Source organism: Rhea americana, unplaced genomic scaffold (assembly GCF_003343005.1).
Source record: "Rhea americana isolate MKP2758 unplaced genomic scaffold, rheAme1 scaffold_14, whole genome shotgun sequence".
Taxonomy (NCBI): domain Eukaryota; kingdom Metazoa; phylum Chordata; class Aves; order Rheiformes; family Rheidae; genus Rhea; species Rhea americana.
The window spans coordinates 3661040-3673294 of record NW_028185483.1 but is presented as its reverse complement, the minus strand read 5'-3'; the positions used below and the strand labels follow the sequence as shown (position 1 = coordinate 3673294).

Here is a 12255-nt window from a genome sequence, read left to right as displayed (position 1 = left end):
CTGTGTTGGCATTAATATGTGCCAATTTTATGAAACATCTGTTTGTGAAAGACCTGTCACAGTCCTGCTCTTTTCTTTGCTTCTCATCTAGGAGTTGAACTTTGTTAGTGAGCGGCTGGGAGATGATACTTTTAACGTTGAGATGAATATGAAGTTTACAAGTAGGAAAAGTAGTAACATCTGAATTTGTGGAGAGATGTTTTATTGTTTATGCCTCCTCACCCATGCTGCAGTTCATCCCAAAAGCTTTGCTTTCATTCTAAGCACAAGTGCTAAGGATGCCACCAGTCTTAGCAACTTCACTATTCTTTTCATCCTCTTTGAACCATAAGTTGCTGTAGTTTAATTTGTATGCTGTATACTTCAAAAGTTGACAAAGTATTGATGTTTGAGCTGTCAGAAGTTGAAGTTAAAAAGGTGTCAGTATGTTGTGTGTTCTCAGGAAGGCTTAAATAGCGCGGTTCAGCAAGTTTGCAATGAAATGCTTTTCCACTGTCACTGCAGGATGCGTCCTGTTAGGGGCAGCAAGGACAGCACGTCTCCAGAGCGCGAGGGAAGCCTGCAGTGCCAAACTTGGTTGGAGACTCAGAGCTGGGTTTTGAGAGACAGGTGTTGGGTTAGCACTGAACAAACCTTGTGCACAATATGGCTTTAGTAAATTAAGTTCATCACATACTAATATGGTAGGTTGTGCTGGTTGTTTTGTACCATCCTTGATGAAAGTGGTAGCTTATTTCCCCCATTTCTATCTTGTGCTTAGTGAACCTGCAGTGGGTTTTTAAGGAAATGACCAGCAAGGCGCTAACAAACCCTGTCTGGACTGGGCTGTGGGTGTCCATCCCAATGCTGATGTGCTGCAGGAACATTGGCCACAGAAATCAGGATGGCTTTTGCCCTCCTGAAAGGAGTATTTCCCTAGCTCTTGGAAATCTATATTATTTCGTGCAGGTTTTACGCAGAGTGATTAGTTTCAATAGTGAACCCTTATTTTGCAGTTTATGGAGTAGCTTAATGTCAAGCATAGCACTGTGCAAATCATACTGATCTGCTGTTGTTGTTTCACAGGTCCTATTGCAGTGTGGTGGCACCAACAGTGGGAAGTGACCGCTCAGCGCTGTTTAGAGGTTCGTTAAGTGATGTCTGAAAGGCAGGGACAGCACTGTGAAGATACTAAACACCGAGGTGCTGAGAGCAAAAGTACCCATTGATTTCTTTAACACTGACCTTTGTAGGAAACATCAAAAATTTACTAAGGGTCTTTTTTCTTACTGGCACTATACAATACCAAAGTTCAGTGTAAACAATACTATAAAAATATGTTGACCAATACCATTGCTCTGCATCAATTTGTGGGTCACATCTTCAAGCAGGAAAAATGCCTGCTCAAATCTGAAGAAATTCAGCACAAGTTGAAGCTGCACAATTTGGCTTTGGCACTTGGGAAGGAGGTATGTTAGTTGGTTATTCACATGAAGGACTTGCTAGTCATTACTCTGCTTGGAGAAAACTGGTGATTATGCTTACTTGGAGAAGCAGGCCAGATATCAGAGAAGTGAGTATAACCCTAGTCTTGGGAAGTCTTAATTCAAATTAGACCTATTATTAATCATTTCTTATCTGAAACCCGGGTGAAATAATAGCATCTGAAACTTCATTGCTCTGCACTTCTCCGTTCAGTTAGGTCAATGTGTTGTGGTTATAGAAAAATAGCAAAGTGGAATAGTGTTTTATACTCGGTCTGCTCGGTTAGTAATGTTTCAGAAAATGAAAGCAACAGAAAGGTGAGGTTTCAGTTAGGAGTTGGCAAATAATATTAAGACAAGACTAAAAACGCTATTCTTAAAGGTAGACTATATGCTCCAGGTTCTCAAATTGCTGTGCTTTCTGCATTTTAAGTTTCCCTTAGGTGGTAGTTGCAATAGAAATTGTGCTCTGAAAGTCCAGTGTAGATTGATCTTAGTAAACTAGAAACAATTATGCTTTCTCTCTAGGTGGGCTGTTAGTGTTATCTGTATTGGTAGGTTTTATCCTCTTGTTTTTAATCTTAGTTATTTATTACTCTCATTACACTAGTGCCCAGAGACCTCAGCTGTGATCATACTGCATTTATCCTTTATTTGGAGAGACACGATTGGTTCTGGCTTGGAAGAGCTTGTCGTTGCCTTTGCAGCTACCATGAATTTCTTTGTTTTTGCAACTGTTGAAATTAAGCCAAGATTTTAAGGATCAGTAAGCTATTAAAGCTTCAAGGAGAAGGGGACAGAGGGAACAGTTAGAGACTTTTCCAACAGATAAATCTGTAATACAGCTGGCACCTAACCTCTGCGTTCTGCTGTGACAAATAACGTGCTTAGTTACTCATCGTTGCGTGCTCGAAGCAGGGCAATGGCTGTCTGTCCTTTGCCTGTATTTCCAAAACACACGTACAAATCCAATGGCTGCCATGGCAAGTGACTTACAAGAGAAGCTGATACCCAAACAACACAAGCCCGTCTCCTAAAAAGGCAGTTTACTTACTGCCACAAGAGGTGACTGGAGGTAGAAAAGTGGAAGCCTTTTCCCAGGTGAGAAATCCTAGACCAGAGGAATCCTTGCTGACCACTAGGTACCAACTTACTGTTCCACTTTTCCTGCTGTGGAGCAGCTGGCAGTACATTTGGGAAGGAGGCTTATGATGGGAACCAGTTCATATTTGAGATGTTTCTGATTGGAAATATTAACTCTGGATGGTGACATAGTTTAGAATAGCTCAGAGACTGTCCTAAAATAGGTAGAAACCCACCTAGGATTGTTATCTTCCAAAGGAAAACATACTCTGCAAATTGTGGTTCTGCAGTGTAGTCATTCTGTCTCATTACATGTTCAGGTAGGGAGACTGCAGGCAGTACTTCTGGCTCTTCAGTTTTCTAATGCAGGTCAAAATCTCACCTTTTTCACCTGCAAAGAAAATCTTGCAAATGCGATTGGAGTGTAACTAACACAGTAATATCTGCCTGGGTCTGTAGACTCTGAAAAATAGTCTGCCTTCTCTCAGCAGCTTTTATCCTAAAGCATGAAAACTTAACTGTGGCTAGGAGAGACGGGCCTGTTTCACCTTCTCTAGTACCAGAACTGCTAGGCTTTATTAGCTGTGGACAAGACTTGAGGGAATTCCCTGCAGAGATTGTAGTCTACATACACATGTGGTTGTGTTTGCCCTAACAGAAATTGGGAGAGTCTGCCAGTAGGTATAACTTTCGCTCGTTGTTTATGAATATCCTTCATTACTCCTTCCTTACAATGAAAAGATGATAATGAGAAGGAAAGCCCTAGTATGCTCAAAGCCAGTGTTAGAACCTACCATTGCTTTAATATGGTCTTTGATTTTTATATGCTATTTTTTCTTCCCAAAGTTTCCTAGGGTGTACAAAATCTCAGTAACATCTGTGTTTCTCAGACCTTGCAGTCCACTTTCTACTAATATTCACAGTTGTTTGATGCTTGGATATTGCTTCTCATAAAATTCTATTAAAGATGAGGCTAATAATCTCCTGCAACTTGTCTGTTGCAGCATTTGTTACTGGGTTAGTTAATTATGCATATCTGCAGTTCACACACAATGTGGGATCTAGGCCAACACTGGGGGTTTTTAATTTAGAATTTTGAGTGTTTTATTCTGTATCTCAGGAGCATTGTCCTCAGGAAAAGTAGTAATTAGAAGCCTTCACGCCATGAAGATGTGATTTGTTCCTTTGGCTGAGGCCTGGATTCGTTTGTGAGCTCACTGTCCCCTGGTGACTTGCTGTTATTAACAAGAAGTAGGGTGCTGTTTCTCTCAACACCTGCAACTGGCCTTCTGGTATTTTTCTGAGAGTTGTCTTCATGAATACTAAGTATAAGCTGATTAAACAGTTCACTAGATCCTGCAAGTCTACATTTAATTTAGATGTGCCTGTTTTATTGTTCCAGAAGGTTTTGAATTGAACTGTAAGTCATATAAAGTTTTCTAGTTTAAATCTTTTAAAAATGAATTTGTAAAGCTAGGCACTTAGATTCAAACTTAAGCAAGCTGACTCCCATAAGTGATGTTCCTCCCTTGCTCCACAGTGGCTTGGTGGGAATGGAGGTGAAAAGCGCTTGTGAAGATCGATGCATGTATTCCTGGTGACAATATAGATGCTAATACAATACAGTTCTGCAAGCAGGTGAGTCTGTTCAGACTCATATTTATATGACTTACCACGACTGTCAGTAGCTTTTCATCCTAATGCAAACATTTGTGTGTGGTCATGCAGTTACACAGCTGGAGATAAGATTTTTTGTCAGGAGCTCATCTCCCACTTGCACATTTAATAGAAGCTGCCAGACTCGCACCCTGCTCAGTAGGCAGATGGGAGCCCCAACCAAGGTGTAGGCAGACGGCTCCCACAGATACTGTCTTGGGTCAGTGTTAGGTTTTGGCTCTGCCTGGTGTTGACCTGACGTAATTTCCTAATGCTAATTACTGATAAAACCTCATATTGGATTCTTATTTTTATGTCTTGGTTTGTGTGTATGGAGTGGTTTGGCCAATGGAGTGGCTCATGGCTGCAATGTGAGGTCGGTAGTCAGGCAAGCACTTGCTGCTTTTTCTGAGATATTTGTTACTAATGGGAAGCTATAATGGGCAAAACATATTTCACAACTTCTGGAGGCATGCAGTGTGTGAATGCTCATTGTTGAGAGCAGAGTGCTAAAAGCCATGGCACAAAGCCATTAACCATCAATATGGAAACCTGACTGCTGGCACTGAGGCCTGAACTGTGTAGGAGTTTGTGCAAAGAAACTTGTACGTCTTTGGTTACATCCATTTATTTGGAAGGCGTTCTACATTTTCCTGTGTTGAAACTGCTTGGAAGGCGCAGTTCAAGAAAGTGGTTCATTTGAATGACTAGAGACAGCCTTCTGCTCTCAATGCTTTCTTGAAGATTTCCTTTGCACGTGCTTATGGTTGCCATCAGCTATGTAATTGGAGAGAGGCCAGCTTATGTCCAAGGCATCTATATAACTACATATGTCTCATCTGTCTTGGGGCATCAGGAGTGGGAAGGCTGATCCAGTCTTTAGCTACACAAACATTAATTGTTTCTCCACTCCTTGTTTTGCTGCTGCTGCTTGTATGCTTCATAAAGTATGGGAGGGAGGCTTGGAGGAGAATGGCATTGCAGCAAGCTTACATGCTCCTGTAAGGTCAGTAGGTTGGCTTTGACCATACTGTTACGGACTGCAGCGACATCCGCTCTTTCTTGATTGCCCTTCCTTTGTCTAAGCAGAATAGGAACTTGTTTGGGGTCAGCAGTTCTGAGAGCAGCCTTCTTTGTATCATTGCGATTTAATGAGGTTTCCAAGATCCTGTTCAAGTCAGTATGTACTCAGTCCTCATCCCAGGCTGTCCCTTCCCTTTTCCTGATGGGACATTCAGCAACCAAAGGTAAGAGTTTGCTTGCCTTGAAGTCTGGAAGTTCAAACATCCATTTCAGCAGGCTCATGATTTAACCTGTTGCTGGGGACCTCAGTTGTCTCTGTATCACCAGTTTCAGTGGTGCTCCATAGTATACTTGCGCCGAAGTCCGTGCTGTTTATAAGGATAATTTTTATTTATTAATTTATTAAGCATAATTATTAAGCTGCCAGGTGAAATCTGTTTTGATCCTGGTTGTCCCTGTTTGGCTGTGCACAATACTGCCAAGAGGATGCTTGTTCCTCTGACTGCTGCTGCTAATGTCAGGAGGAAACACTGTCATTTTAGTTTGCATTTTATCTCCTGTGAGTCCTGAAACTCTATCTTGTCTGTGTATCTCCTGGAATAGTGTTTCCTACGAGCCTCACGTCCCTGTGTCCCGTCTATGGGAGGAGCTGAAGCCAGCTTTGCCATAGTCACTCTCGGATTCCAGTCCTGCTGAGAGGTTGTAGTTGTGACTCAGAGGCAGCAGCCTGAGGATCAGCGCTCTTATTAACTCTGCAAGGTAAGGTAGTCAGGCTGTAGGAAGTGTCCCTTTCCTTCTCTTTATGGCTGTATTTCTTCTGGGGATTCCTCAGGTGTGGTTGCTGTCTATTTCCTGTACCTCTTGGCTGACAGACCCTTGCTGGATTCCTCCTCTTTGTTAGCTGGTTAAAAAGAAGAAATGAATACAATTTGGAAGAGAAATCTACTTTATTAAATGCAGTACATTAGATCATTTTTTCCTTCTTTGATCATTTTCCTCGGAAGTGGTGATGAATCAGAGTCATGAGATTTGGACTAACAGAGAACTCTCTGAAAAAAAAAAATCACTGTTTTCAAGTAAAACCTTAATTCTGATTTTTATCTCTGTGCTGTATATGCTGTACATAATTGTTATTTAGCAGGTGAATTTGAAATCTTTCTTACAGTAAGAACCTGAAATTTGTGTAAAAGGTGTAAAATAAATTGTTAGATTTCTTTTAAAAGCTAGCAATCCCACAAACTGCATGGATTTAATGAGGTCTAGCCCAAAGATGCTTACGTAATTCACACTCTCTCTGAAGTTACTTATGTGCTAGTATATAAAGCCTGAATCGTTATAAGGATTACAGAAGTTGCTGCGAACTTATGATTAAATCCAGTGGTATGTTGAGCATCATCAATCTTGTTGATGTCAGAGTGAAGGGCTCTAAACACTTCAGAGGACTTGAGCACATCTTGAGAATTCATTATGCAAATGAACCATTAGTTACTTTGTTGTGTCTTTCAACCTTAACATTTTGAAATATGTAGCAGATAGCACTCTGAGGCCTTGTGCAATAAAATATTTATTAATTGTTTACATTTAGAGTTTTTTTTATTCGGGGCTAACTAGTGTGCATTGGCGGTAGATGTAAATTCTGGTATTTCATCTGCTCTTGTACAAAGCTACACCACCCCAGTTGTGTGCTGTGCATTACGCCAGGTTGTCAGACAGTCACTATCGTGTGCAAATGCTGCTCCGATATATTTTGTGTGCGTACTGTGTCAACAACCTCCCCTTTCTCCTCCAGCAGACTGATTTTTCACATAAGATTGAACTGCTATTTTTCTAATCTCTTAAAGAAATCTTTCTTGGCATATTCAGTAGGTCACTGTGAATAATGTGCTTTTCCGTTTGGCAGCCAGACTGGAAAACTGGAGGAAGGGGGAGGAGAGAGAAAGGCAAGAACTAATTACATTCAGGGATCAGAGTGAAACTAACACTTTCATTTCTAACCCAATCCAAAGGGGGGAAAAAATAGCACGTTATTTTGATGACAGTGATCCCTTTTAACCCTAAGAACTTCTCACTGTGTGCTTATAAGAAAAGCTAGGGATGCTGAGGGCTAGATGCGCAAGACTGAAATGGTAGTAGTGACACCCTGACTTTAGCCCAGGATTTAGGGGGAAAATACACTGGAGGCAAAGTAAGGGTTTGAGAAAACCCTTGTCTGGGGTTGGAGGGCCTGTGTTCAGGCCCTTCCTGGTGGACATCTAGGTGGCAGAGCACAGCAGAAGAGGAACAGTGTGCTTCTCTCCCGAATGCAGCATAGCTCGGACGCTGGGGCTGCCCTCCAAAGGGTGCTCAGTTCATTTTTGTGTTTCTCATGACTGCACCTAACCTGAGCTACTGGGGAGCTACCAGATGTGGGAACCAGACCTAGAAGTCACTTTCCGAATACCTCTGTCCAGGATGAGCTCACAGGTAACACTGCTTCCCCCTCCTGCCCAGGCGTACCCCATCCGCAGCAAGGGTACTGCCTGCTGATGAACGTGGCGCGGCTGTAGGGCTCAGTGCTCCGTCCCTTCTGTGTAGGTTTAGGTTCTTCGCAGTTGTAAAACCTGTGACGCTTGAAGTGGATGGCAGCTGCTTCAGATCGCAGCTCTGCAGAGAGGAGTGAAATCAGTAACCTTCAGCAGCCCCTCTGGGAACAGGTAACCTTCAGCAGTCCATCTGGAAACCAGTCTGGTTCCCATTGGCTATACTGGGAGTTGGAGAGAGACTTGGTCTGCATCGTTTCCTAACTCCCGTGCTCATCCCAGCTCACTAGTCCTTGTTCTGTACAGCTGCCTTGCAAGAGTTCGTGTTACCAGTGCTTCTCCCTAAGATGCTTCCGCACCCAAGGGACCTCTGAGCAGCCAGGCTGGTGCTGCGATTTGAGCGGGGGTAGGAACAGGGAGGGGGCCAAGAGCTGCACTCGCTGTGACTGATGCGAGTCTCCAGGGAAAGCAGGGCAAGCCAGCGCTCCCTCTTCACACCTGTGCGAGTGAACAGTCTGCCAGCGAACTAGCCAACGTGCTCCTTCGCTCCCCCGGGTATATGCTGTCTGGGAGGGGAGGAGACCGGCCGCGGCTACCGGTGCTGCATCGTCCTCGCTTGGGTTTGCAGCTGAGCAGCTTGCTGGGTGGGAAGTAGGGAGGGAATAAGTCCCCCCCGCGCGCAGGGGCAGAGGCGCCCCGGGGGACGCCCGTGGAGGGGGAGCGGGGCAGTACGCTGGAGCGAGCGCCGGGGCAGCCCGCGCGCCCAGCGAGCGCCCAGGCGGCCTGGAGAGCGCGTGCTTGGCCCCGTCCTCCCGCGCGGTGGCCCGCCGGCTGCCTTCGCGGAGCGGGTACAGAGCTCCGCCTGGCACCGCGTCCCGTTTCTGACAGGGTTTAGGAGCAAAGCCCTGTGCAGATCCTATCAGAACAGGACTGAGGGATTTCAGTGCTTCCTCAAACTAGTTTTCCAGCCTGTAGCCATTTGATAAATTTTGCTTCCGTGAGTGGCCAATCACTTTGAGTCTCATTCTGTGGCAAGCAGATCGGGCAGATAAGTGTTTCCTCACCAGTTCAGAAACTGGTATTTGGTAGTTGCAGTTGCCACCCCCTGGTGCTCGTCCTGGGATAGGACGTGCCTGTGTGTCCCTCCTCACCGTCCTGACGCTGTTCCCACCGCCGCAGGGCTCGCCGTATCCTGCCACAGTTCTCTTCTCCAGGCTGAAGGTCCTTATCGGCTTGTTCCTCAGGCAGAAGCCGTTTCTTTCCTTTGACTGTTCTTATATTCTTCCTTTTGCGTGTTTTTTTTTTTCCTAAATCGCCACATCCATTTTAATGCAAGGGAACTGGAACTGTGCATTGTATTCAAGCTATCGGTGCACTGTGAATTTATGTTGCGTATACATATATGCTCTGTTTTGTTCACTATTCCTTTCCTGATAATTCCTTCCTTTTTGGCAGCTCCCAGGCACAAAACTGGCGTTTTCAGAGCTGTCCAGCAAGCCCCAGAGCGTGCTCATCACGTGCATATTGCCCACCGCGTGTGCAGAGTTAGGATGGGTTTCTCCCCACCGTGCTTGTTTTTCCCTGCTTGTCTACGCTGGCGCTTTCTGCGGCGCGGCAGTGCGACCTGCCCGCAAGGCAGCACGGCGGCGGGGCGGCTCGCGCTCGGGCTCGGGCATGCCGCTGCCATGGCTGCGCTGGCTCGCCGCCGCGCCCGGCAGCGCCGTCTCTTAGCAGGAGAGGTTTCGCTCGCACTGAAACCGCGCTCCTCTTACCTGCTGCCGGCCGCCTCCTGAGGAGCTTTCTGGGTTGCAGCGTGTTCCTGTTCAGGCAGAATTCCTGTTTTTTATTGTGTGCAGGAAGGCAGATGACCCCTCGCCACTTTGTACCCGTCCTTGTAGCAAAGAGCTGGTGAATCATTTCCTTTTCTATGTTTTAGTAAAATTGTGTGCTTTAGAGTTCATTTATAGTGTTTTAATGTTTTGAACACTTGCACTATCCTCTTTTCCTGCAATTGTCAAAAGATCGGATTCTTTTTTTAATCTGTCCGAACAGTTGCTATTACTTGGTCTGAGGCGTTGTGGTAGCTTTATCTCTATCCATGCAATTTCTTTTTCCTTCATTTGCTAGTCAGTCTTTTTGTTATAGTCTGCTTTTTAAACGTGACTGTGTATTTCTTTCAGGAAGAATGATCTTTTTTTCTTTTTTCTTTTTTTTTTTTTTTTTTTAAAAAAAGGACAAAGGCACAGCTTCTTGTACCCTCAGACCTTAGAAGATTTTCTTCAACTGAATATAAAGCTGGAATGGTATTAAAAATTTTGACTCTAGTTCAGAGTTTTGAATAACCAACTTTTATTAATCATGGGGGTTCTGCACAGAGTACTGCTGCTTTTTGTGCTTAGTTGGTTGAGAGGGAAATTGGTATGTCAGGGGAGAGAAAGTTATGCATTGCTCCTAATTAGATGGAGCTGGATGCATCCTCAGGAGCCGCAGTTTTCATTTAAATATTGGCTGCAGTCAGAGTAGTTCTGTTTAGAAAGTGGAGGTTGACCTGACTTGTATACATTTTTCTGGATTGCCAACATCAACAACAAAAGTGTAGGCATTGGAAGAGGGCTGGGAAGAGGTGTATTTGCACTATTTGTGGTACACAAGAAGCAAAAAAAAAAAAAATGCCAGTATGGAAACAGAGGGAGCAAAGAAGCAAACCTCCAGGGTTTTTTTTTGAGTGCCAATCACATAGGTATGTAACAACTTTTCAAACAAACAAAAAAAGGCAGGAAGAAAAGGAAAATGGGGGCACTGGAAGGAGGGAAGATGCCAGCGGGCTGTTGGGGCCGCGTGTAGCAGGCGGGACGGGCTGCCCGCGGAGCGGAGCGGTGCCGGGACCAGGAGCCGAGGCGTCTCCCCGACGCGCCTTCCTTCCCCGACACTGATTCGTATCTGCCCTTGTTGCTGTCTGCTGTGTTCACATTGTTTTCCTTCCTTTTGTTGGTCTGCTTTCCTTCCTTGTTTTTAAAGAGTGGCTTATCTGTGCGCCCCAGAAGGGCGTGACTTGTAAGGCTCGCAGGCTTGCGGAGCCGGCGGAGCAGCGCCTGCCGGCTCGGGGGAGGCGCCGGGCGCCGGGACGCGGCGGCCGCGCTCCCCCGGGGCAGCAGCCGCGGCGAGCTGCGCGCCGCCGGCGTCCTGCGCAGCGCCGCAGCTTGCGATTCCACCGCTGACCGGCGAGTGTGTCTGCACAAGTGTCTCGCCTGGGAGGGTAACTACTTTCGTATTTTAGTATTCTTTATCTCTGCTGCCCTGTTCTGTGAAGGGCACAACCAGTGGAGCATGTATTTTTGGACGCGTCAGGTATGTGTCATCAGTGACTAGAGCTCGAATCTTGGAGTCGAAAATGAGTCTTCACCTGAGCTCCACCATGATCTGCGTGACCTTGGTCAAGCCACGAGGCCTTTCACTCTTCACCTATCTCACTTAGTGAAATATGCCTGCATGCTTGCTTTGTGGGATTATCGAAAAGCTTGTTAAAGGTGGTATTTCTGTTTGTGAGTCTTAGAGTACATTGCTAAGGTTACTGAGATAACAGTAACCAAACAATAGCTACAGGAGATGGAAAGCACCAGTTTGTCTTTATTTATTCATGTATTTGTTTTTTGCAAGGTAACTTTGCAATGGATGACAGAGCAGACCCTTTGCTGATGACTGTTCATCTTCTGGCCAAATCAGGACATTCGTCACTCCTGCAGCAAACTCTGGATCGGCTCTTGGAAAGGATTTGCCCAGGCATTCGACTTTTCCTTGTGTCTGAGCGCGTTACTCCATTGAAATACTATGAGTGTTATCGTAAGAGAAGCTGTGGATTTCCTGGAATATCTGTCCTCCTTTTTCTACATGAGGACTTGGGAGCAGAACGGATTTTTCAAGTCCATGATTTCTTCCAGCATCCACCATGGCGCTACCAGTGTGCACAAATTGCTAGTGGGCAAAGCCATCCCTATGCACCGGCTAGTCAGGACTTTTATGGCCTGGATGACCAGATGCCTGTGTGGGGCATCAGGCAGGTGCACTGTGGCTCTGAGGTTTTGCGTGTGACCCTCTACTGTAGTTTTGATAACTACGATGACGCAGTGAGACTGTATGAGATGATCCTACAGAAAGAAGCCACTATGCAGAAAAGTAACTTCTGTGTTTTTGTGCTGTACACAACTAAAAACATCGCTGTTCAGCTCTGTTTGAAGCAGCTGCCCATTGGAGTGTCTGTTGAGCCAAAGGAATCGTCAGTCTTGCAGTTCAAGGTGCGAGAAATCGGGCAGCTGGTGCCTCTCCTGCCTAATCCTTGTATTCCTATCAGTAGCACCAGATGGCAGACACAAGATTATGAAGGAAACAAAATTCTGCTTCAGGTATGTGTGTGTCATGCTTTTTGAGAGGTGATTTTTTTTTTCCCCAACAGAGCCCCAGAGTAGTTCAGAATGGAAATTAACATTTTTACCTTTTTTTTTTTTTTTTTTTTT

The 12255-nt window shown here is 45.1% G+C and overlaps 1 protein-coding gene across 3 annotated transcripts in view; it reads left to right on the top strand.

The window, feature by feature from the left end:
* The first annotated feature begins 7306 nt into the window (after nucleotides 1-7306).
* The window catches only part of FAM124B (family with sequence similarity 124 member B), a 10737-nt gene continuing 5788 nt past the window's right edge, over nucleotides 7307-12255 (top strand). Inside the window, exons 1-2 of one of the 3 annotated variants that reach the window (XM_085298582.1) lie at nucleotides 7307-7688; nucleotides 11402-12144. In XM_085298582.1, the coding sequence (XP_085154708.1) occupies nucleotides 11413-12144 (732 nt within the window). In that variant the 5' untranslated portion in view covers nucleotides 7307-7688; nucleotides 11402-11412. Of the gene's footprint in view, nucleotides 7689-10900; nucleotides 11001-11155; nucleotides 11272-11401; nucleotides 12145-12255 lie in introns of those variants that run through there. The other 2 variants (XM_085298581.1, XM_085298580.1) reach the window with 2 other exon arrangements.